The sequence below is a fragment of the Rousettus aegyptiacus genome, unplaced genomic scaffold, assembly GCF_014176215.1.
Source record: "Rousettus aegyptiacus isolate mRouAeg1 unplaced genomic scaffold, mRouAeg1.p scaffold_m13_p_1, whole genome shotgun sequence".
In the NCBI taxonomy this organism is placed as follows: Eukaryota; Metazoa; Chordata; class Mammalia; order Chiroptera; family Pteropodidae; genus Rousettus; species Rousettus aegyptiacus.
The window spans coordinates 472505-493534 of NW_023416284.1; the positions used below are offsets into that span (position 1 = coordinate 472505).

At 61.4% G+C, this 21030-nt stretch overlaps 2 protein-coding genes across 2 annotated transcripts; both read right to left on the reverse strand.

Annotated features, from left to right (window-relative positions):
* Positions 1 to 6606: 6606 nt before the first annotated feature.
* FNDC10 (fibronectin type III domain containing 10) lies at positions 6607 to 8656 on the reverse strand. Its single transcript, XM_016144456.2, has one exon. It carries the CDS (start codon positions 8620 to 8622, stop codon positions 7939 to 7941), a length of 684 nt encoding a protein of 227 aa, XP_015999942.2. The 5' UTR covers positions 8623 to 8656; the 3' UTR covers positions 6607 to 7938.
* A 2274-nt stretch (positions 8657 to 10930) lies between these two features.
* LOC118601576 (collagen alpha-1(II) chain-like) lies at positions 10931 to 12564 on the reverse strand. Its single transcript, XM_036218631.1, has 2 exons — positions 11901 to 12564; positions 10931 to 11797 (listed from the first exon to the last, which is right to left on the reverse strand). Exons 1-2 carry the CDS (start codon positions 12397 to 12399, stop codon positions 11502 to 11504), a joined length of 795 nt encoding a protein of 264 aa, XP_036074524.1. The 5' UTR covers positions 12400 to 12564; the 3' UTR covers positions 10931 to 11501.
* Between the last annotated feature and the right edge of the window lie 8466 nt (positions 12565 to 21030).

The following is a 21030-nucleotide window of genomic DNA, read 5'->3' on the forward strand; positions in this document are numbered from 1 at the left end:
GGACCCGACGGCCGCGGCCCCTACCGGCCTCCCGCCCGCGGCTCGCACCGTCGCTCCCGTGCGGACGCCGTGCGGAGTTTAACGTTTAAACGCAGTTAGGAGAGAGGGTCGGAGAGGAAGCCTAGGCGGCGTCGGGCGTCGAGACTGACGACGGGGACAACGGCGACGGCAGTGGGGCGGGCGGGCGGCGCCCTCACGGCCGGGGCTGGGGCGAGGACGGAGCTGCGAGGCCGTGACGGACCCCGCTCAACTCCCTCTTCCCCTCGATGACGTGCCCTCTCCATTTTCCGGCGGGCGGGCTGGGGCCGCAACGTTCCGGATTGCAGTCTCCCCCTGCCCCAACTGACCCTTAACGCCCAGGGCATACCCGGTGGGCTTTTTGTTTGCGTTGGGCGCTTTTGGGGTCGCTCGGGATCCAGAGAAGACCCCCGCGGCTCCAGGGCGTGGCGCCCACAGAGCCTCCTAAGCTCGCTGCTTTCTCCCCGGCTCGGGGGCCGAAGTTTTCTGGATCCCAGTTTCTGCTCTTTGCGTTCTGAAGAGTTCTGGGCTTTATTCGGGATCCGTTTAGCATTTTTCTTTTTTCTTTCTTTTCTCTTTTTCTATTAAAAGGCTTTGTTTGCTGTGAGCTCTCCTTGGACACTTGGGTTCGACCCCATAGGGGATCAAGCTGTTTTGGGGACCGGGCTAGCCTCTGACTTGATTCTTTTGGAGCTGCTTCATCTGTGCTGGCCGTTGGTCTGGTTTCTCTGGAACCAGACTGTCCCATTGAAACTGTCACTCAGTCATTGGCCAGGGGCGGAAGAGAGACTGCTCCAAGACGTGACCTCTGCTGACCCTTGAGCTGGACCCAGGCCAGAAGGGAGATTGTTCCCTTCAAGCCTCCCTGGAGACCAATCCTATCAGGGTTTGTTCTGAAACAAACCAGCACCTTTCCCCTGCCTCCTGCCATGTGCTGGGTCTAGAGATGTTCTGTTGTTCTGACCCAGTTCTGACTACCCCGTCTCGCCCCAAGTAATCTGACCTGTGCTGAGCAGAGCGAGGGTCCGTCCGTGGCGCAGCCAAGACGCGCTCTGCGTGGACATTTCCCTGGATAAACTTCACCCGTTAGCAGATGGAAGTGGCAGCTACTCCCGTCCCCCCCGGCCTCCGCTCGCGGAGGGAGGTTTTCAGTGTTGGGGCTACCCCGGCCTGGCGCGCAGTAACAGCGGCTCTGGGGAAGCCGGCTGTCTCCACCAGAACTGGCTGTTCACCTGTGGCCCCACCCTTCTGTGACGGAGCTGTCCTAGAGGACACTGGCTGCTACCAGCCCACAGTTGCTTGAGCCGTTTTAGGCTGTGTGGGCCCTAGTGCTAGCGAAGAGCCCCGGGAAAATGGGGTCTCCAGGATCAGTGTTCTTGGGTTGTCCCTCTGATAGGAAGCCTGGCCGAACTTTTGTTTAAAACCGCAGTCTCTCGTGCGTTTTCCACTAAATGGAACAATGTGACAAAAAGTAATTTAGACCATTAATGGCCATTATGGAGGCTTTGAGAGTCTCAAATTTTCCTTGAGGCCGAATTAGACAATCATAGCTCTGAAACTGCCGAAGCTAAACTGAGCGCCTGTTTGCAGTGGGCTCTCGAGGCTTCCAAACATGACTGGGAATCTGAAGTTGCCTGTTTGCGAAATAAAGTCAGAATTCACCGAGGCTAACGGCGTCTAAAGGAGAGGCCGGCCTCGGGAGCCCCGCGCTCCCGCAGCCGCTGCCTGCTGCCTCCCCCAGCCCCTCGCGCCCCAGCTCTGGTCCAGAGCTGCCCTGCTTCCGCTCAGGTGTCCTTGCCTCCAGCCCAGCTCCACCTCCGGCCGAACCTTCTGTCGCGCCCACCTCGGAACCTCCTCAAAGCCCTCGGAATGTCCTGTCAGACCTCGAGTTTCATGAGTTCCCTGGACTAAGGCTGGCTTGTGGGCCGCAGTTCGAGGACCCTACGGTGGCCAAGGGGCCTCACAAATTCACTGAGAACGTGATACAGGACTCAGACCCACCCGCCTGGGTCCCCACTTCCTGTCAGCTGGTTCTGAGGCTGGTCGTAAAGGCAGTCCTGGTGCAGAGTGAGGCATGCTAGACGGGAACACCCCAAAAGGGATTTGGTAAAAACAAACCTGGAGTGCTCTCTGAGCAACGACAGTAGCCTTTCCAAAGCCTGCTGAGTCCAACAAAATTCAGACTCACTCACAAAAATCCCATGAGTCTGCTCATGGTTCTTAGGGAAAATTCTGGCCTTCCCTCAGGTGTTGGCTCTGCTCACATAGCCTTCACCCGTGTTGGTTAAAAGCTGAACTGAGACCTTTCCGGAAAAGGACTGGGGTGAAATGGGAATTCCCCCCCTAAATTTGGTCAGTTTGGCAATTAAGCCTGCTCATGCCCTAGATGAGCCACCGAGCAGTAAGACCGCCGTAAACTATGTGTCCTCTTTACTCTGTTGTTCGGCCCTATGAACTCCAGCCACCTCCCTGACCTCCCAGATTCATCCCCTCAACTCAGGGGGCCCCTGGTCTCTACCTGAGCCCCATCCTTGCTCCACATCCTGCAAACTCCAGGCAGTAAGCTGGAGCAGTCATTTCCCCGTACTGGAAACAGGTGGATTGTTTCTGCAGACTGGGCTGGGGAAAATGGCCTCACCATATGGATAGAAAATTGGATCCCTACCTCATGCCATATGCAAAGGCATAACTATGAAAGGTAAAATCATAAAGCCAATAAAAATATAGGAAAATATTTTTATATTTTTATATTATTTGGGTGTGTAGGGATCACTTAAAACCAAAATGATACATATTGCATACAGAAAAAAACAATAGGTCTGATGTCATCGAAATTAAGGACTTTTTAACAAAGGATGCTAGTGACAATGTTAACAGCACAGGAGAAAGTATTTGTGATCTCTAGGACGGTCAAGGGGACGTGTCTGGAGCTGCGCTGTTCTGCACAGCATCCACTAAGCACGTATTTAAAATGTAGTTTCTCAGTTACATCAGCCACATTTCAGGTCCTCTGGACCCACAACAACTGGTGTCTACTGTGGGGTGCATCGTGTTTGCCAAAAGATTGCGCTGCTGTCTTAACCCCCAAACCCAGTAAATGTGACTTTATTTGGAAATGGGAGACTTTACAGGTGTAATTGAATTAGACGAAGTCATGCTGGAGTAGAGTGAGAGGTGTCTTTATAGGAGAAAGGGGGACATCGAGAGACAGAGGAGGCCCTCAGAGATTTCTGGCAGCACCAGAAGCTGGACAGTGGCCTGAAACAAAATGCCCCTCAGAGCCTGCGGAGGGCAGCACCCTGCCGACTGCGAGAACATGTTTCTGTGGTTTTAAGCCCCTGGTTGGCGCCGACTTGTTACAGCAGCCCCGGAACCTCATACAGCATAGATAAAGGACATTTCCATGATTCCAGGAAGTCCCGCTGGACAGTGCTGATCTAGAATCTCCATGGAACGCCTCAAAGTCAAGGGGGGAAAGGCAACGTGATGGGAAATGTACAGAATAAGAACAAGCAGTTTGTACACAGGGCAATTAAAGCGGCCGGCAGGACTAGTACGTGACGCAATCCCTCTCCATAAGCGGAAGAAAGCAGACCCTCCGAAAACGGTTTCTGCTACACAGCCCGCAGGCTGCCGAGAGCCAGAGGACCGAAGGGTGCGGTGCTCACGAGGAACGAGGGCAGTAGGCCCACCTGCCCCTGCTGCTTCAGTCACGCAGGACACACTGATGACGTCGGTGGGATTCAGTGCGCACACCCGAGACCCACCCGTCTCTCCCCGAGAGAAGCTGTCACGCAGGTCCCTGAGGGGATGATTGAGGGTCTCCCCGGGAACACTGTCATAATGTCAGCTTCCAGCGTTGTTCCCAGGGTGAGGACAGTGAGTATGGAGGGGAACACTAGAAATCGTGCAACGGGCAGAAATGATTAAACATTAGTGCACGCGCAGTACGGATAAATCTCAAAGACACGGCATCCAGCAGAAGTAAAAAACGGAAGATCGGCTGCCCTTCTCTAAGTGAAAACACAGAGGGACCCAGGGACGCGTCAGAGGGGCGACGGGAAGGGAACAGCACAGGAGGACGCGGCCGGACTGGAATTTTAGCTGGACGTTTTGTCACAAGCTAAACAGAGTTAGAAAAATGGCAAAAGTTATTGAAGAACAACCTGCCTCAGAGATGGGGGCAGTTCTCTGAGGTCACTGGAAAGTGAGGACTTAAAAATACGACGTAGAGATAAGAGAACAGCCTTCTACAGGGAGAGTCGACTGGAGGGAACCCGGGGACCAGATGACGCATGACGGGGAGGGGGATGCGGCGCACTGGGACGGGGCCCCCACGTCCCCTCTGCCAACGCTCGCTGAGATCACGCCTCTGGCCCCCAGAGAGATGTGGACAGATGTGGAGGTGTCCCAGGACTCTCTTTAGACTCAGGCCGAAGTTGCCAAACCACTGGCCCGCAGGCCAGTGTCCCCAGCTGCCCCTGAAGACGAAATCTCACAGCCTCGATCCCTACTCTTGAGACCGGCAGGGAAATGCCAGCCTCATCCCCCGTCCCTTGTTGAGAAACTTTCCCTCTATTCGCTCTTGATCCTGCTCTGGATCCAGGAGGCACTGTCCCCCGCCTCCGGCCCCCACTCAGCAGCGCCTGGCGATGTGGGGTCTTCAGGGCCAGTGATGAAGCCGACTCCTCCTCTGAGGCCTGAATGGCCCCCAGTGTGCCCAGAGCAGGCCCATCCTAGTTAACTGGGGAACTGCTGTGGGAGTTGGGGGTACCTCCTGCCTCCCAGTATCACTGCTGGGGCCCCAGGGCTGGCCACATGGGGTGCTCGGCAGGTGTTCACAGAGCGGTTTGGATCGTGCTGGTGGCAAGTGAGGAGCGTGTGCTGTGAGCCAGGTTTGGGGGTGAGCAGGAGTCTGTACAGAAGCCTTCACGGTGGGCGTTTCGAGCAGAGTCACGTGTCTGGAGCTCAAGCGAGGTCAGGCGGGGGACGCAGTCCTGGGGTGCCGGCCCCATGGCCACGACTGGTCCACCTCGCTGGCCGCGCTCACACAAGCGGCCTGGGCATGACGTGCTGCTGCTGTCAGCACCTCGCAGGGGGGAAACTGAGGCTGCGTGGCTCCCAGGGGCAGAGCCAGGGCGACAGCCGAGAAAGCCTCCTGTCTCAGGATCAGAGCAACTACCCCTAGTCCAGATCAGAAAATGACAAGCTCAAGTATCTCCAGGCGCCAGTGAGTGAGAACTGCGAAGCCCCGATCACAACGGGGGCTTCTGGACCCGCCTCCAGGGCACAGGGAAGCCTGCGGAACGTCACAGAACGTCACAGAGAGGCTGGTCACCAGTGCAGTGACCACAAGGAGAGCAGAGGCCACGTCAGGGAGGGAGAGAAGGGGACAGGGAGGCTCCTCTGGGAGGTGGGGAGGAGGGGATGCTGGGCAAGGCGGCCTCAGGACCAGGAGGGGCTGGGGGGAGGAACCTGGGTGTCCCTGTACCCTTGGGAGGATGGTGAGGCCACTTGGGAGAGGAAGTTTGTGGGGATGACCATGAGCTCACAGCAGAGTGAGCCTCCCAGGCCAGGCCAAAGGGCTGGATGGCGCAGGGCAGGGCCACCGGACCTGGGCCTCCCAGAAGCCCCTGGAACAGAGCCTTGAACAGGCATCTCCGGAAGAGGCTGGGGGTCAGCGCTGATGGCGTCCCTGTGGGCTAAGAGGACGGGCCCGTGGTTCTAGGCCATAACCGGGGCCCCAAATCAGGTGGAGGGCAGGGCAAGGGAGAGGAGGGCAGGCCTCGGAGAATCTCGAGGTGGCTCCGGCAGGGCCACGGGACCCCAGCTCTAAAACCCAACTGCACCCTGGAGCCTATGGACAGCCGCCAAGGGCCCCGCTTGCACTCCATGGGAGACATGAGTGCCCTTCACAGGTGGCCTGGGCTGGCAGTAAGGCAGCGGGTCCCCAGGGATCCAGGCTCCCCAGCACCCTGCCCACTCTCGCCCCAGCCATCTGGCCGCAGGACTGTACCCCTCCCCCGTCCTGAGGCTGAGTCACTCCAGAGCCTTCCGCTCCCACCCGCTGTTTTTGCTCCTCAGGGTCACAGCAGACTCCAGTATCTCAAGGACAGCCAAGGTGGGGGAAGGCCCCCTGGGAAGGTGGGCGGTGACCTAGGGCAGGCCTCACACAGGAGCCCTAGGGTTACCCTCTGTCCCCCTCCCCAGCTCTAGCACTGCATGGGGGCTCACACCGGGGAGGAGGCTCTTCCTGAAGCCACCTAATTAGTGCTTGTCACAGCTCGAGTGGGTCACCCACAAGATGGGGCTATTTCCAACTGCAGCAGGTGCCACCCACCACCCCCGCCCAACACTGCAGGCCCAGAAGATGCCTTCCCAAGGTCTAGGGGTGGGTGGCCCAGCAGAGTGGAATTCCCTGCCTCCCCCTCTGCCAGGAACGGCGAGGGCAGGGTGCCCGTGGGCCGGCCCGGGGCTGGCCCACCTGACCAGGCCAAGGGCCTGGGCCCAGCCAGCACGCTGACGCTTGAGGACCCGGGGGTGCTGGGAGAAAGGCCCCCCCTCCCAAATAAGCACAGGAGACGGTGGTCGTGGTCTAAGAACAATGGACATTCAGACGCAGGCGCCCGGCTCACGCCTGACCCGCGCTGCACAGGGCGAGCAGAGCAGACGGGGGTGGGGAGTGGGTGCTGCTGGGGCGCCCGTCAGGGGGGTGCGGGTTAGCCACAGTGACTCCAGAAATGCCAGGCCCAGGGTGGTCAGTCAGGGGCTCGTGGGGACCGGGCTGGCCACACCCTCCCGGCACCCGGCATCGCCAGGTGGTCAGCACAGGAAGCTTGGCCAGGGTGCCCAGGTCTGCCCAGGGGCGGGCAAGGCTGGCCTTCAGTCTGCAGCGGGCAGGTGGGCAGCGGCGCTGCTGGCAGATTCTGGGCTCCTGGACCCCAGCACGGGGAGGGGCTGGGCGGCGCTGTCCGTCATGCTGCAGCTGAGGCTCCGGGCGGAGACCACAGTGGGAGGCACGGCCGGCAAGGCCGGCACCTGATCTGCCCTCTGGATCCAACACTCCCCTCGCGGACCGGGGCCCCCTCTTCCCAACGCCCCCCCCCCACCAGAACAGTCTTCGTCAAAGGCGGCCCTCGAGGGCGCCCAGCCCTGGAGAACTGCCAGCTTCCCCTAAGGTCAGAGGACACTCACCCCTGGAGCAGCTGGACAGCAGGGCCCACTTGCTGAACTTCAAGTGGCTCCTAGCTTGTCAGACACCCACGTAGGGACGGACACAGGGCACTGCTTACCGACTCTCCTGCAAAGCTTGAAGGGGGGGGTCCCAGGGAGAAGCTGGCCGACAGCACACACAGCCGGCCAGTCTCAGCGTCACAGACCCCCTAGGACTGCACAGGACAGGAGGCTGGCACCGCAGCGGGCCCGAGATACTAAGGCACGAAGCTAACCTAAGCCCACTGGGGTGGGGTGGAGAGAGGACAAGCTCCAGGGGGCCTCCGGCCGGCAAAGCGCAGTGACGGCGATGACGATGGCCTGGTGTCTCCGACTTGGCACAGGCTGGAGGTGAGAGGTGACGACACAGGGGTGCCAATGGCTCTTGCGAGAAGGGGCTCTATGTCCTGGCGGCCCCTATAAAGGCCTCTGGGGCGGGGCAGGAAGAGCCCTGGATGCAGCTGGCACCCCCGTCCAGGGCCAAGGGCCAGTCCCGAGCTGGATTCTGGGAGGCGGACGCCCCGCTGGGAAGGTGGTGCGACGAATCCAAGGCCCTGGCGCGGCCGCCGGTGCCCGATCCATCCCGCGCAGGCCCTGCGTGGAGATCCGGAGGAGGGCGCAGGAATGAGAAGTGGAGAGGCCGCGGGGGCCTGGGCCTGCCGCGCGTTCGTCGGCAGACAGAGCCCCGGCGGGCGGCCGTCTGGAGCTTCAGGGCTGCCTGCGGAGGCCGGGGCGCCCGAAGGCCGGGTGCATGAGGTTCTCGGTGATGTAGGCCACGAGCAGGCAGATGACCACCAGCATGACGCAGATGGAGCCGCCCACCGCCGTCATGGCCACCACGATCTCGCGCATGCCCGCAGGTTCGGCGGCGAACTCCACGCACTCGGCGGGCCCGGGGGACTCGAGGGCGGCGGCGGCGGCGGGCTCGGCGCGCAGCGGCAGCAGCTGCAGGCACAGGCGGTAGCGCACGCCGTCGTGCACGTCGGGCAGCAGGTAGTCGCGGCAGGAGGCGCCGAGCAGCACGCGCTCGCACGGGAAGCGCGTGTAGGCGCCGCGCCACGAGCAGTTGAGCGCGAAGGCGCGCACGCGGCGCGCGTCGGCCGGCGGCAGGCGCCACTGCAGCAGCACGCTGCGGTTGCGCAGGACGCTGGCGCGCAGCGAGCGGCCGGCCGAGGCGTGCACCGCGCAGCCGGGCGCCTGGCAGCGGAAGCCGCGCGCGGGGCTGCGGAAGCACAGGCGCCCGCCGCCCGCCTCGGGGCCCTCAGGCAGCACCTTGTAGGGGCACCAGGGCGCGTCGGCCGCCGGCTCCCAGCCCGGCGGCGTCGGGGCAGCCGCGGCGCAGGGTGGCGGCGCGCAGGCGGCCAGGAGCAGCAGCAGCGGCGGGGCGCGCATCCTGCGGCTGGGCCGGGCGCAGGGGCGCAGGGGCGCAGGGGCGCGGGCGGAGGGTCACGCGGGACGCGCCGCCGCCGCTCCCCGCGCTCGCCCGGCGCGCCGCGCCCTCCGCCGCCGCCCGCTCCGACCCGCCCCCGCGCCCCGTGCGCGCTCGGACCCGGCGCGGCGGCGGAGGCGGGGCCGCCCCACGCCCCGCCCCCCTTAACCCTCGCCAGGCCGCGGCCCGCCGGCCCCGGGAGAGCGGGTCTCGGAGCAGAGGGGGCGCGGGGCGGTGGACGCGAGCCCCTGGGGGCGACCACGGCGGCGGAGGCGCCCCTGGCTGCCGGCCGCGCGGATGGGTCGGTGGCGGGCACCGCGCGGGTCCACCCGCCCTCCTCCCGTCGCCGTGCGAGCGCACTGCGATCCTCAGCTCCCCGCTCCAGGCTTTCCGAGGCTTTCTGCGGGCCGTGGTCCTGGGTCGCGGCCCCCGAGGGCAGCCCCGCCACTGCCCTTGACCATGCCAGTCGGGGACGCCGTGCCTCTGGATGCGGTGAGGAGGCAGCGGCCTGCAGCGCGCAGGACCCCGGGTCACGCTGCTCCATCCCAGACTGGCGGTGAGGACCCACAGTAAGGGTCTCGCCTGCCCGGACAGGGGAGGGGGCCAGGACGGAGACTTGCCCTCGTCCTCAGGGAGTCTGCTCCGTTGGAGGTGGACAGCCCTAGGGGGCTTCCTTGGGTGAAAACTTTTTTCACTTCACGCAGAAAGGCAGCTACGAGGCGGACTAGGCTCTACTTGGATTCCACCCTGGCTCACCCTCCCGATGGCCCGGGAAGGGGTCAGGGCCTGACCAAGGAGCCCCCCTGCAGCCCACCTGGTGCATTCCCCAGGAAGGAGGACACACCTTCTGCTCTTACCTTCAGGACAGACCAAAAGACACTGGCCCCTCAATCCCGTCCCCGCTTACACCTCCAGGCACTCAGGGGCCAGAGGATGCCTGGTGGGCCCGCCTGTCCTGACAGGACATGAAGCAAGGCACCCTCGGTTCTGGGACCACGCTGTGCCCTGGGGTGGGGTGGGGGGCTGGCAACTGCGCTGTGGGCCCTTGGCTCCTATGGCAGCTTCCAGGTTCTGTGCTCACCTGGGGGCGGGAGAGGAGGGGCTAGACGGCTAGTCACTGAGTTCTGGGGCCCCACCCTCTGGACGGTCATGGCCCCGCCCCCCGCCTCACTAATTCCTCGTCGGCTTAAATATGCCTGGTTAGCATCAGATCCTAAAGCCTCTACAGAGCCTGAAGCTGAGGGTTAGATGGGTGCCCTCGCCAGCAGCCCTCTTTACCTGGCCTAGAGCCCCCCCACCCCTGGCTCCATGCCTCGCACCTGCCTGGGCCTAAAGGTTTGGGGAGGGGCCCCGTCTGGCCCCGCCCTTCCCTCGGGCAGAGAAGGCCCTCCTCCTCCAGGGAAGCAGGAAGGGATGGAGATGTAGGGACCCCCAAGTCCCCACCCTGAATCCTCCAGAGCACAGGCCAGCTTGCTCACGTTGGTCCCAGTGGAAGCCTCAGGTGACTGTGGCTGCTCTGCCCAAGGGGTAGGTAGGGGTCAGGGCTGGACAGAGCAGTGGCCCTGCCCAGTGACAGTGCAGGGGAGGGCCCATGCTCTCTGATGGCCCCAGTCTGCACTACCGTGGCATCTCTGGGCCTGAGGTCAGCTGGTGCCCATCCTCCAGCCGGTGGAAAGTCTCCGCCTGAGGCCTCCCGCGGAGTCTGGAGTGGTGTGCCCGTGCTGCTGGCCGCAGAAGGGCCCGCGAGGCTGAGGGCTCTGTGGTCCACCCTGGGCATGACCTCCGTCTGGGGCATTCTGCCTACCTTCAATGGGGGGAGCTGGGCCCCAGACATCCCTGGACAGCAGGATGGGGGAGCAGAAACTCTACTTCCCACCTGAGGGTTCTGGGCCCATGAAGCAAAGGAACTGTCCCCAGAGACCCTGAGGGACCCCCACCCTTCACCCCACAGCGGCACCACACCCACCTCTGCAGCTACGGACGCGCTGCCCCATCTCACGGAGGCCCAGTCCCAGGGCTCAGCCATCTGGGGGCAAAGGGGTCCCCTTGGCCGCCAGGCACAGCCTGCAAGGGAGGACTCTGCCCAGTCCCCTGGCCCCACAGACCGTCTGTCCCCGCCCCCGGCCACCAGCCCCAGGAGCCTGTGCTCCCCAGACGTGGGAGGGGCACATGAGGCCGCCGCCATTTCTGCCCAGTAAGGGCGAGCGGCGGCGGTCACACGGGCAGGGTCTTTTTCATTGCTTTCTCTTAGTCTAGTCCCTTTTTCACTTAATGATTTTTAAAAGCCTTTATATCACGATCATAAACAGAAGGTGCCAGAAAAATAAGTATCAGACTGTCTTGGCTTCTGCTCAAAAGCGCCAGACTGATTCTGAAAAGGGTGTCCCTGGAAACCTCCGTGGCCTTCGTCCCCTCTGCACCCCCACTGCTGCTGGTCCCTTGCTACAGCCCTATAGTCACCCAGGCCTGTCCAAGAGCCCGCAGGCCACTGCCACCCACGGGACCCCTTTAGTCCCCACTCACCAAGAAGGGGCTGTGCACGTGAAGCCGCCCAGGCCAGGGTCTGGGCCGCTGCCCTGTCTGAGCTGCCGCGTGGGAGCCCAGCAGGTGCAGGCTGGACCACCTGACAACGGCAACTTCTGGGGAACCCAGCCAGGGACGGGCTTCCAGACAAGGTGCCTGGGGCCTCTTGGCAGTTGGCATTGAGCCTGCTGGGCCCCTGGGCACCAAGGGCCACGGGGACCTGGTGACTGCCCCCAGGTCCTGTGAGGAGGAGGGGCGCCCAGGGCTGCAGCTGCCCCTGCACCGCCCCTGCACCTCAGGACTCCCAGGGGTCCTGTCTTCACCTCTGCATCTTTCTCCAGCTGCAGTGGTTCCTTTCTCCCCACGGACAGCATGGCCCCAGAGGACCAGGGAGGGATGGGGCTCCCTGCGGGTGAGGGGCCTGGGACCCGGCCTCGGGGGCACTACTCCATCTCACCGGGTCTGGCTCCAAGGACGCGGCAGGGCCTTCGCCATGGTGGACAGCAAGCCCGAGTCCTCGGTGGGACAGCCTTTCCCAATGCTGCCCTGCAGGTGCCTCAGCCACCACAGGACCCAGTGACGCTGTGGCCAGCGGGCTTCCGCAGCAGCCATCACCTGTGCAAGACGTGAGCCTGAGGGGTGAGGGGCCACGGGCCCCAGCGCGGATGCCACCGTGCCCAGGGCCTCGCCTGTGCGCCGGGAGCCTGTGCACACTCACCTGTCTCCTCACGTCCGCAGGGAGGAGGCCCGTGCCCAGAGGGTGACAGTCCCAGCTGGGCAGGCGTGTGGGCACTCCGGCCCCAGCTGCTTCCCTGCCCCAAGGCACCTGTGGCAGAGCCATGCAGGGTGTCCAGAAGCCGGTCTCCAGGGCAGGTGGGAGTGGGCTGGCCCCATTGTCCCTGCCATCGGGACTCTGGTTTCTCCTCTACAGAGCAAGACTGGACAGGTCCTGGTGCCAGGGGCCTGTGGCCTGCCCAGCCCTGAGCCCCAGAGGCTGTCAGCCTGAGGCAGTGGCAACACAGAGCTCCGTGGACCTTTGAGAACGGAGCCCGTGCCCGGGGGTCCCAGGGGCACAGGAACAGGAGCCTGGCCTGGGACCCCACACTCCTCCACTGCCTGATGCAGTCCAGCCAGGACCCGGCAGCACAAGGGCATAGCAATTGGGTCCAAAGGGCCACTCGCCCACCGGCTGGGCGACTGGGCTGATGCCACCTCATGCAGAGGGGGAAACTGAGGCTCAGGCCCCATGAGCTGGGACGTGGAGACGAGTCTGACCAGGGGGCTTGTTGTCCCAAGACCCTCGGGAGGGGACCAGGAGGTGGAAGGACCTGCAGGGCTCGGGAGGGTCCCTCCTGTGGCTCCCAAGCTTCCCAGTGTCCTCCCAGGCCCAGTTAGGACAAGCCTCGGCAAGAGGCGGCTTTTGCCTAAAATGCTTTAAATTAAGCAAAAAAGTGTGGTGAGCAGAGAGCAGAGTCTGCCCACGCTGCGACACAGATCGGCGAGAAGGCACGTGTGCGAAGTGCGCACCGGCTCTGCCTGGCTGCGCTGCTTCACAGAGACCCCTAGGGAGCCCGTGCTGCCGAGGGGCCTAGGAAGGCAGGACAAGGGCCGGGCCTCGCTGGTCAGCAGGGGCCTGGGGTCAGGGCGGCAGCCGGCGGCTCTGCTGGCCCCTGCACCGCATCTCAGGTCCCTTTGCCCACTTCAGTCTATTCAGTCCCCGGGAATGTCCTCTTTAATGTTTCAAATGTGTTGGCATTAAAACGTGCAGTGTCCTCATTCCGGCTGCGTTTGTAATTGTGTCCTCTTTTTCGTCCCTAATGAGGAAGCTCCCTCTTCCCCCTCCGTGCAATCAGGTCACACAGAATCCACAGTTCCGCGGCTCCCCGCCTTACGCAGGATCCACAGTTCCGTGGGCCGGTGCCGTTGGCAGACTCGCGAGTCTTTGTACCTTCCGTGCTGGCGCAGTCTGCTTTTCCTTGAACTTGATCGTTAGCGTTTTTCCGGAGACACTTGCAGGTCAGCGCCCGGGGAAAGGGAGCCATCTGCCCCATTCACTCCAGCACACGTTTTCTGCAGGGTCACGAAGGTGCCCTGTCCCGGGTCACGGTATCACCGTCCTGGGAGTTCAGCCCGCCTCCGGCAGGGGGCGCGCGGCGCATGGCTGTGGGTAGCCGGCGACCGCCACCTGCCGGACGCGCGGGGTACTGCCGCGGGTGGCCGCGACTTGGGGGCCAGCTCCCCTTCGTTCCTCTACCAGATTAGAAATGTCGCCAGGGTTCCTGCCTTTAAAAAAACACGCAACCTTTCCTTTTTAAATATTTTTTTCCTGTTCTTTTTGGGTCTTTGACTCATTTCCTCTTTTTCTTACCAACTTGTGCTGGCTCAGCCTTTTGTCTCCAAGTTGTAAATAGTTCTCCTCGTTTCTGGACTTTGTTGCTGGTCATAGTCTGCCAGCACGGCCGCTTTACCTTACATGGTCCAACGTGTGGCCCTGGATGCATCACGCCTGGCTTGGGGTCATTCGCGAAGTCTTCGCAGGGCCTTGAGGCTGAGAAGGGACTGTCCTTTGGTTCCCTCCCTCCGTTAGTGGCTTCATTCATTCTGATTTTGATCAGCGTGGGGCGGGCTCCTGCATAAGCACACGCTGGGACTCAGCTCCATCTGTTAACTGGCCCCTCCTGTGGATTTATGAGGCCACCCGGACCCTGCGATCCCGTAGCTGTCTGTACTCCACTCTGCTTGAGTCTGACCGTGCTATGCCATCTGGTGGGGCGAGTACCCCTTCCTCGCTTTATGTTTCGGGCTGCAGAGGGACGTTTTCGCGAAAGGCAGTGAGACTCAGGCCGGACCAGAGGTCGGGCTGGGGTCTGAACTCACCCCGGCCGGGCGGTGTGGTCACGTGTCTGGGCTGGGCTCTCTCCCACGAAGCCGCGTGGCAGCGTGGGCGCAGCCCTTGGCCACCTTCTCGGTGTCTTTCCCAGGGAAGCGGCACTGACGACAGCCCCGGCTCACTGGGGCGAGGGAAGGCTGCGCGTGACAACACAGTGGCGCGCTCAGGGCAGTGCCCGGCGCGTGGTGAGCCCCGAGAAGACGGCGCCGGCCTTGGCGACAATCACGGCGGGGGAGACTGAACCGAGGGGGCGACTGGAAACCTGCTCTCCACCGGGGGGCCTCTCCCAGATCCTGCTTCCAGGAGGACGCCCGCCAGGCCTGCCCTTGGGGAGAAACGGCAGGACGTGATTCTCCAGCTCGCCCAGGACGACTCTGCAGAGGTCCAAGGGTGGTGGCACCCGGCGCCCCCCGAACCCCCCTCCCCGTACTGCTCAGCGACGCCACTAGCTCACCCGCGGTTGCCGCGCATCCAAACCACACACCTCAGCCTTCCTCGTGGCCGCTGGTGCCAGGCTCTGGCCCGCGGGACGTCAGCTGGTGGCGGCGCTGGCACACGGGCCTGGGAGCTGCCCGCGGGGCAGGGTGGAGCAGCCGAGGGGACGGAGCCCCCGGCCCTGGACCGCCTCGGCTCCGCATGGGCCCGCCGTGTCTCGGCCGCGTCTGCGGGGAGGCCGACGCTCCCGGCCGGGCTCGCCCCCGCGTCCTGGTGTCTCACGCTCAGCTTTGGTCCCGGGAAGGACGCTGTCCAGCCACCTGGGGAGTTTCCAACAGGAAGCAGAGACGGAAGCAGACAGAGGAAGGGGGTCGGCGTGAGAGGGTCGGTGCGGCAGACTGGAGAAAGGCTTCGAAAAGTCTGCAATTAAAGTGAACTGAGGACAGAAACTGTGCTTACGAGAGAACGCCTGCTGTGAACAGGAATCAGAGGAAAACAAAGATGAGCTCAGAGAGCAGGACACAGGACAGCCCGGCGCGAGTCTCACGCCTCCGGCAATTCTCGGACCGAGGAGAGTCGCTGACACGGCAGGACACTCGAGAATGGCTTCGAGGACACGGTAGCTGACGGAGAGTGGCACGCTGAGAGTCGACGCTCGATGTGCGCGGTCTGCACGCCATTTTCTTTTTATTAAATTTATTGGGCGACATTGGGTCATGAAATTATGTAGGTTTCAAGTGCACAGTTAGATAATACGTCACTGTAGATTGCATGGTGTGATCGCCATGCAAAGTTAAATTTCCTCCCATCACCATATATTTGACCCCCAACACGCTATTTTTTGACAAAAAAAAAACAAAAAAAAACAAAGAAGTTCTAGTAAGTGACTTGGAGCAGCATTTGGAAAAAGGACACCTATGGGCAGCTATTTTTTAAAAAGATTACGGCTTCGCCTCCGCGGCCGCCACGTGCCTCTGTGACGAGACAAGCCACGCGACCGCGGGCCGCTCTGGACACGCTCTGGACACGCTGCCCTGTCGGCGTTTGCCCGGGCGGTGTGACTGAGTCATGTGCTCAGGACACGCCCGCTCAGATTCCCACACCTCGCGACCTCATGCCCATCTCGACTCCGCCTGCGGGGGCGCCGAGCGGCCCACTGCCCCTCGTGCGACTCACTTCTTGGTCCCTCGCGCTTCCGCTTCGGCGCCGCTGGTGTCCGGCCTCGCTCAGCTCCAGCCTCTGCCCTGCTGCCCTGTTTGAGTCCGCGAGGCACGTCCCGCTTCCGTCCCTTCCTCCGAGGAGCAGCAGAGAGGCCCCCGCCTGGGCCAGGGCCTCCTGCCCTTCGGCACCCTTGTCCCTCCTGTTCCCTGTGCTCCTTTCGGCTCTACGACTGGGGTGGGCCCTTCGGAGCTCTGTCCTCACTGACCTCGTCGCTGGCCGCTTCTCCCGCTGCGGCGGCGACGAGCCGTTCTGCAGCTCGTGGCTCAGTTCGGCTTTTCTGCATTCTTTCTGTTTGTCGCCCGCCTCCCATCGGCTGGTCACCTAACCGCCGTGTTCGTTTTCTCGGTGGTTTCTCCTGATCGGCATCAGGTGACTGGGCGCCTGTGTCGCGCCTGCTGGTGCCCCCCGCTGGCTTCTGCTGCGTCCATGTGACACCAGTGCTGTTTCGGTAGCGTGCGTTTTGGCAGGGACACTATTCGACACTGTCTTCCTTGGTCGCCTTGGGCTTAGCTGTTTCTCGTCAGGGACCCTGAGCCGGCCTTCTGGTGACGTCTGTACCTTCTCGGTGCCTTCTCCGCCATCACTGGCCAGTCTCCCTCGCTTGGGTAGAAAAGGCCATCCCCTCCTTTGGCACCTTCTGTGGCTTTTTCTCTTTCAGCTACAGAACATCATGGTTCTTCTTTCTTTATCCAACTTCCGCTTTTCACGGTTCATTTTTTCAAAACCTTCTCAAGTCCCACATCAGTGCGGAGGCTCCTGCTTCCCACGAAGCGAATGCCGCCGAACCCCAAGTGATAATGGCCTTTTTCTTGGGATCTCGGGACACGCCAGCATCTCAGAGGTCCTGGCTGCCTTGTGCCAACAGCCACCGGCCCCACTGCAGAGTGGGCACCGAGTTCGTGCACACTCTGGCTACACTTGCGCCCGCGGTCGGGGCACGCTGCCCGCTGTCCTGACTGTTGCTCTCTTCGGCAGAAGAAACAATGCCCACTGAGCCCCGTGTTGGTGGCACACATGGCTGATCTGGAGGGGGCAGCCATTCTGGTGGCATATTCTGTTGGAATTTTTAATCCCCTTGAAAATTCCCACAATCGTTTGCGCCACACCCCACTATAGGCACATCCTGTCCATCTGACATCATTGCAAGAGGAGGTTCTGCCATTCTTTGCTATCTGGAAGCTTCTCTATGGCCAACAAGCTTGAGCCAGTGCGCCCGTCACCTGGGGCCCTGCGGTGCGGGAATGACGCGCACCCCCGGCTGCCAAGGCTGTGCTCCGTGACCCACATCTGGACTCTTAAAACGTGTCTGATTTCCTACCCCAGAGGCTCACCTTCTTTTAAAACCTAGGCTGATTCAGACTACGGCTTGGAACGGTAGCAGCAAGAGTGCTCGTGTCCTGCCCTGCTTCCGGACACCGCTGCCACCGCCCTTCCTGTGATGCCTTCCCAACCATTCTGATACTCTGCTGCTTCATGGACCAGACACGATCCAATTCAGCGCGACCCTTACACCATCTACCCGGAGACAGCGTCAGACCCCACAGGCTGGGGCTCAGTCCTGTGAGGCTGACGTCACCCCCCACACACTTTAGATTACAGTCACAAGTGCAGGTTGTCAGCTGTGTATCTGATTAACCAGCCATGAAGTAGAGGTTCCTATAACCCCTCATTAGGTTTCGTTAATCTGCTAGAGCAGCTCACAGAACTCAGAAAGCAGTTTAGGGACTAGATCACCAGTTTATTATAATAGGACACAACTCAGGAGGAGCAGATGAAGGAGCTGCACAGGGCTCCCGTGCCCGCTCTGGGCTCGATGCCCTCTGCATCTCCATGTGTTCACGAACCTGGACGTTCTCCAAACCCTGTCCTTGTTTTTTATTTATTTATTTTTTGGGTGGCTTTATTTCATGGGCATGCATGATTAAAACACTGGCCCCTGCGGACTAAACGCAGTCTCCAGCCCTCTCTCCCCACCTTCGAGTCCAGGGATGAGGCTGAGACTTCCAACCCTCTAATCACGTGGTCGTTTCCCCTGATGTTCAGCCCCCGCCCTTAGGGGCGTTTTAAAAACCATCTCAACCCAAACTGTGGTTAAAAGCGGCTTATTATGAATGTCAAAATAACCTTTATATCTCTAGTCACTTAGGAAATTCAAGGGTTTTAGGAGCTCTGTGCCAGAAACTGACGTCAAAGACCAAATGTATGTTTCTTATTATAAATTAAATGTCACAGAGCTGAAATCAACAGAAGATGAAAGGTAAAATTAAGGATATCTACCAGAAAAAGAGGTAAACAGAATTCGTCCAAGAAGTTCCATAGGAGTCTGAGTCATGGGAACCCCATGGAGAGAGAACACAGGAAAGGGAAAGGGGTGTTCTCTAAGAAGTTCCCACGCTGGTGGACACGAGCCCCCAGGGTTCAGAGAACCACTGTGTGCCTAGTGCCGTGAAAGGTCCACACCAAGCTGTAGTATTGTGAGACTCGAGAACACCGCGGGCTAAGGACGAGACCCCGAAAGCCTGGCGGGAGGACAGATGCAGATGAGCGGCCCTCACAAGGGCTCTGGACTTAGCCGCAGCCCTGGCAGCTGAAAGCGAAAAGCTATAACTTCGAAGATCTCGCCGGAGGATATCCCCAACCTAGACTTCTACACGCTGCCGAGCTATCGATCAGACATGAGGGTGGGACACACACTATTCAGACATGGACCTGTGGTCGGTTCCACAGCTGGAACCTCCACGTGGGGGAACCACCTTGAGCCACGTGCCTCGGCCAGTAAGAAACACTGAGCGGACACAGCGCCAGAACCGTAATCGCGCCAGAGACGAGCGAGCGCCGGGAATGTTACCGAAGTCGCGCCTGCGCGTTTGTTAAAAGAGCCGTGCTCTGGTTAACTTTGTCCTATGTAATTATGTAACATAGTAATTATGGTTAACTGACTTTTTCCTATGGTTAACTTTAACCTATGGTTAATCAACTCTGTCCTATGGTTAACTTTCCTTCTTTATCATAGTACAAAACATACCCCTGGGAAGATATTTAAAACGTCAATGGCACATGCTACGCACAAAGTAGGATGCATGTTCATTGCGCAGGTGCGTTGTAGGACCCGCTTCCACATACTTTGGAGAGGGAAGAAAGGGAAAAGAGGAGGGGTGGCCCCTCACCAGAGAGCCGCTAAAACCGCTGTGCCTGTAGGCCTGGGGGGAGCCACATCCCTTCCTGAGCGGCTCTGTGTTACATCAAGCTTTCCCTGTAATAAACCTTTCTGCAAAACCGGTTTGCCCACTGTCCTGATTTCTCTATCCTGAGAGGGGCAAGGACCCCTGGTCTCGTCTCGGTCACATACCCTTTCCAGGAAGCTACTAGAGGACTGATGTCAGCAAAGTGAGAGAGTAAACCAACAGACAGCAGATTCCAGGAGACAGGGAACCCAATACAGGAGAAAGGTAGAGTCACAGGACGACGGCAGAGAATACCTCCAGGCGACAGCTGTGCAATGGGCTTAGACGGCAATCTAGATCGGAACAGCAGGATGGAAGGCTCTGGTGGAGAGGTCTCTGGGAATTAAATAGAACGAATGTGTTCGAGCCTTTGGAAAATGTTACTGATGGGTATATGGCAAAGATGTTGGAGCATTTGAAAAAAAAAAGTCTATGATTCAACAAAAATTTAGGCGTAATGAAAATACTACTCAAGTATTAACTCGAGAAAAAAAATGTGTAAAGATGAAGGCATGGTTTCGTGCAGTAACGGAGCAGCCAGCGCGGTCGTGAAAATGCACCCTGACAGGTGACTTAATCCTAACGGGTAGGGCGATAACGTGACCACTGGGGAGTGGGGCGGGAGTCGTTTGCTGAGCCAAGTTCTCATTGACCTTATCGGGAAGTCCATAGAAATAACTAAATAAATACATAAAAACTAGCAGTCTCTGGTTAAGAAACACGAAGTCTCCTGTCAGGGGAAAAACAAGCTGAGTTGAAAGCATTTGCCTCCGGGGAGAACACAGGGCCGTGTTTTTTACTCTCTTCCGCTCTGTGTGAATTAAAGCCAGGTACTGGCGTTACTTTGATTTTAAAACAAATGACATCAAAGAAGTCGGCTGTAACCATGCCTCATCTCTACGGCCCCTCCGTCTCCACGGCAACGGGACGCATCTCCGAATCCAGCTGCGCTACGTAGTCGGAGCAGGGCGACGCGCCCCGCCCCGTGACGCACTTCCGGCGAGGCCCGGCCCCCTCCGCGGAAAGCCGGCGGCCGGCGGGGTCCGACCCTGGCGCCCCGCTGCCTGGTGCCGCGCCCCGGCCCTCTGCGGCTCTGGGCACCCGTGTCCCCGCCACGGGCTAGGCTCCTTCCTGTCCGGCGCACGCCGCTCGGTCCCCGGCGCGGTGACAGGCCCGGGAGGCTGCCGCAGTCCGCAGCCCTCTGACGACGTCACCCCACGCTGTCCCACACGAACGCGCCCTGCGTCCGCGGCGGCGCAGAGCCGAGCCCGAGCACGAGCCCTCCCCGGGGAAGCAGGCCTCCACGTCGCTGCGGGTCGGGGCTCCCTCCGTCACGCCCGCCGACCCGGCCGCTTCTCCCTCCGTTCACCTGCGCGGCGCCGCCGCGGGGCCTCCCGGGAGTGTGGTTCGGGCTGGCCTCGCGCGCCCGGCGCTGGCGGGCTGCGGACTACAACTCCCGGCGGGCCCCGCGGCGGCCCCAGAAGCCCGAGCGGTGGGCGCTCCGGCAGCGTCCGCCGGTGGGCTCGGACGCTTCGCAGCGGCGGGGCGCCGTGGCTTGCTGGTGCTGAGCCGCTGGGGGACCGCGGGGCGGCCTCCGCACACTCCCAGGCCGCCCGATCGCCCTGCCGGCTGGCCGAGACGCCCAGTGCTCCTCAGGCTCCCGGAGTCCCCGCGCCGAGCGGGCGGGACGCGAACTTCCGGGCAAGTGGAGGGGTTGACGCGGGAACCGAGGCCGCGACAAGGGTCTGGCTGCGGCCGGGGCCAGGCGGCCTCCAAACGAAGGGGGATAGAACGCCAGGGGACGGGGTCAGGCTCGGGGTGGGCGCCCGGCCCTGCCCTGTAGAGCCCTCCGGCGTCCCCGCTCGCCCCTCGGGCAGGCGCTGGTGTGCAGGACACAGTGCGGGGCCCTGACGTCTGCAGAGCCAGGGCCGCCCGCCCTCCGGCTGCACTGCAGGCCACCCCAGACAGTGGCTGCAGCAGGACCGGGGCCGCCAGACCCCTGGGAGCCCTGCAGGGCAGGAGACAGGTCCCTGGGGCAGCCCTGGGTGTCCTGGGTGCTGGCCCGGGAATGGGCGCGT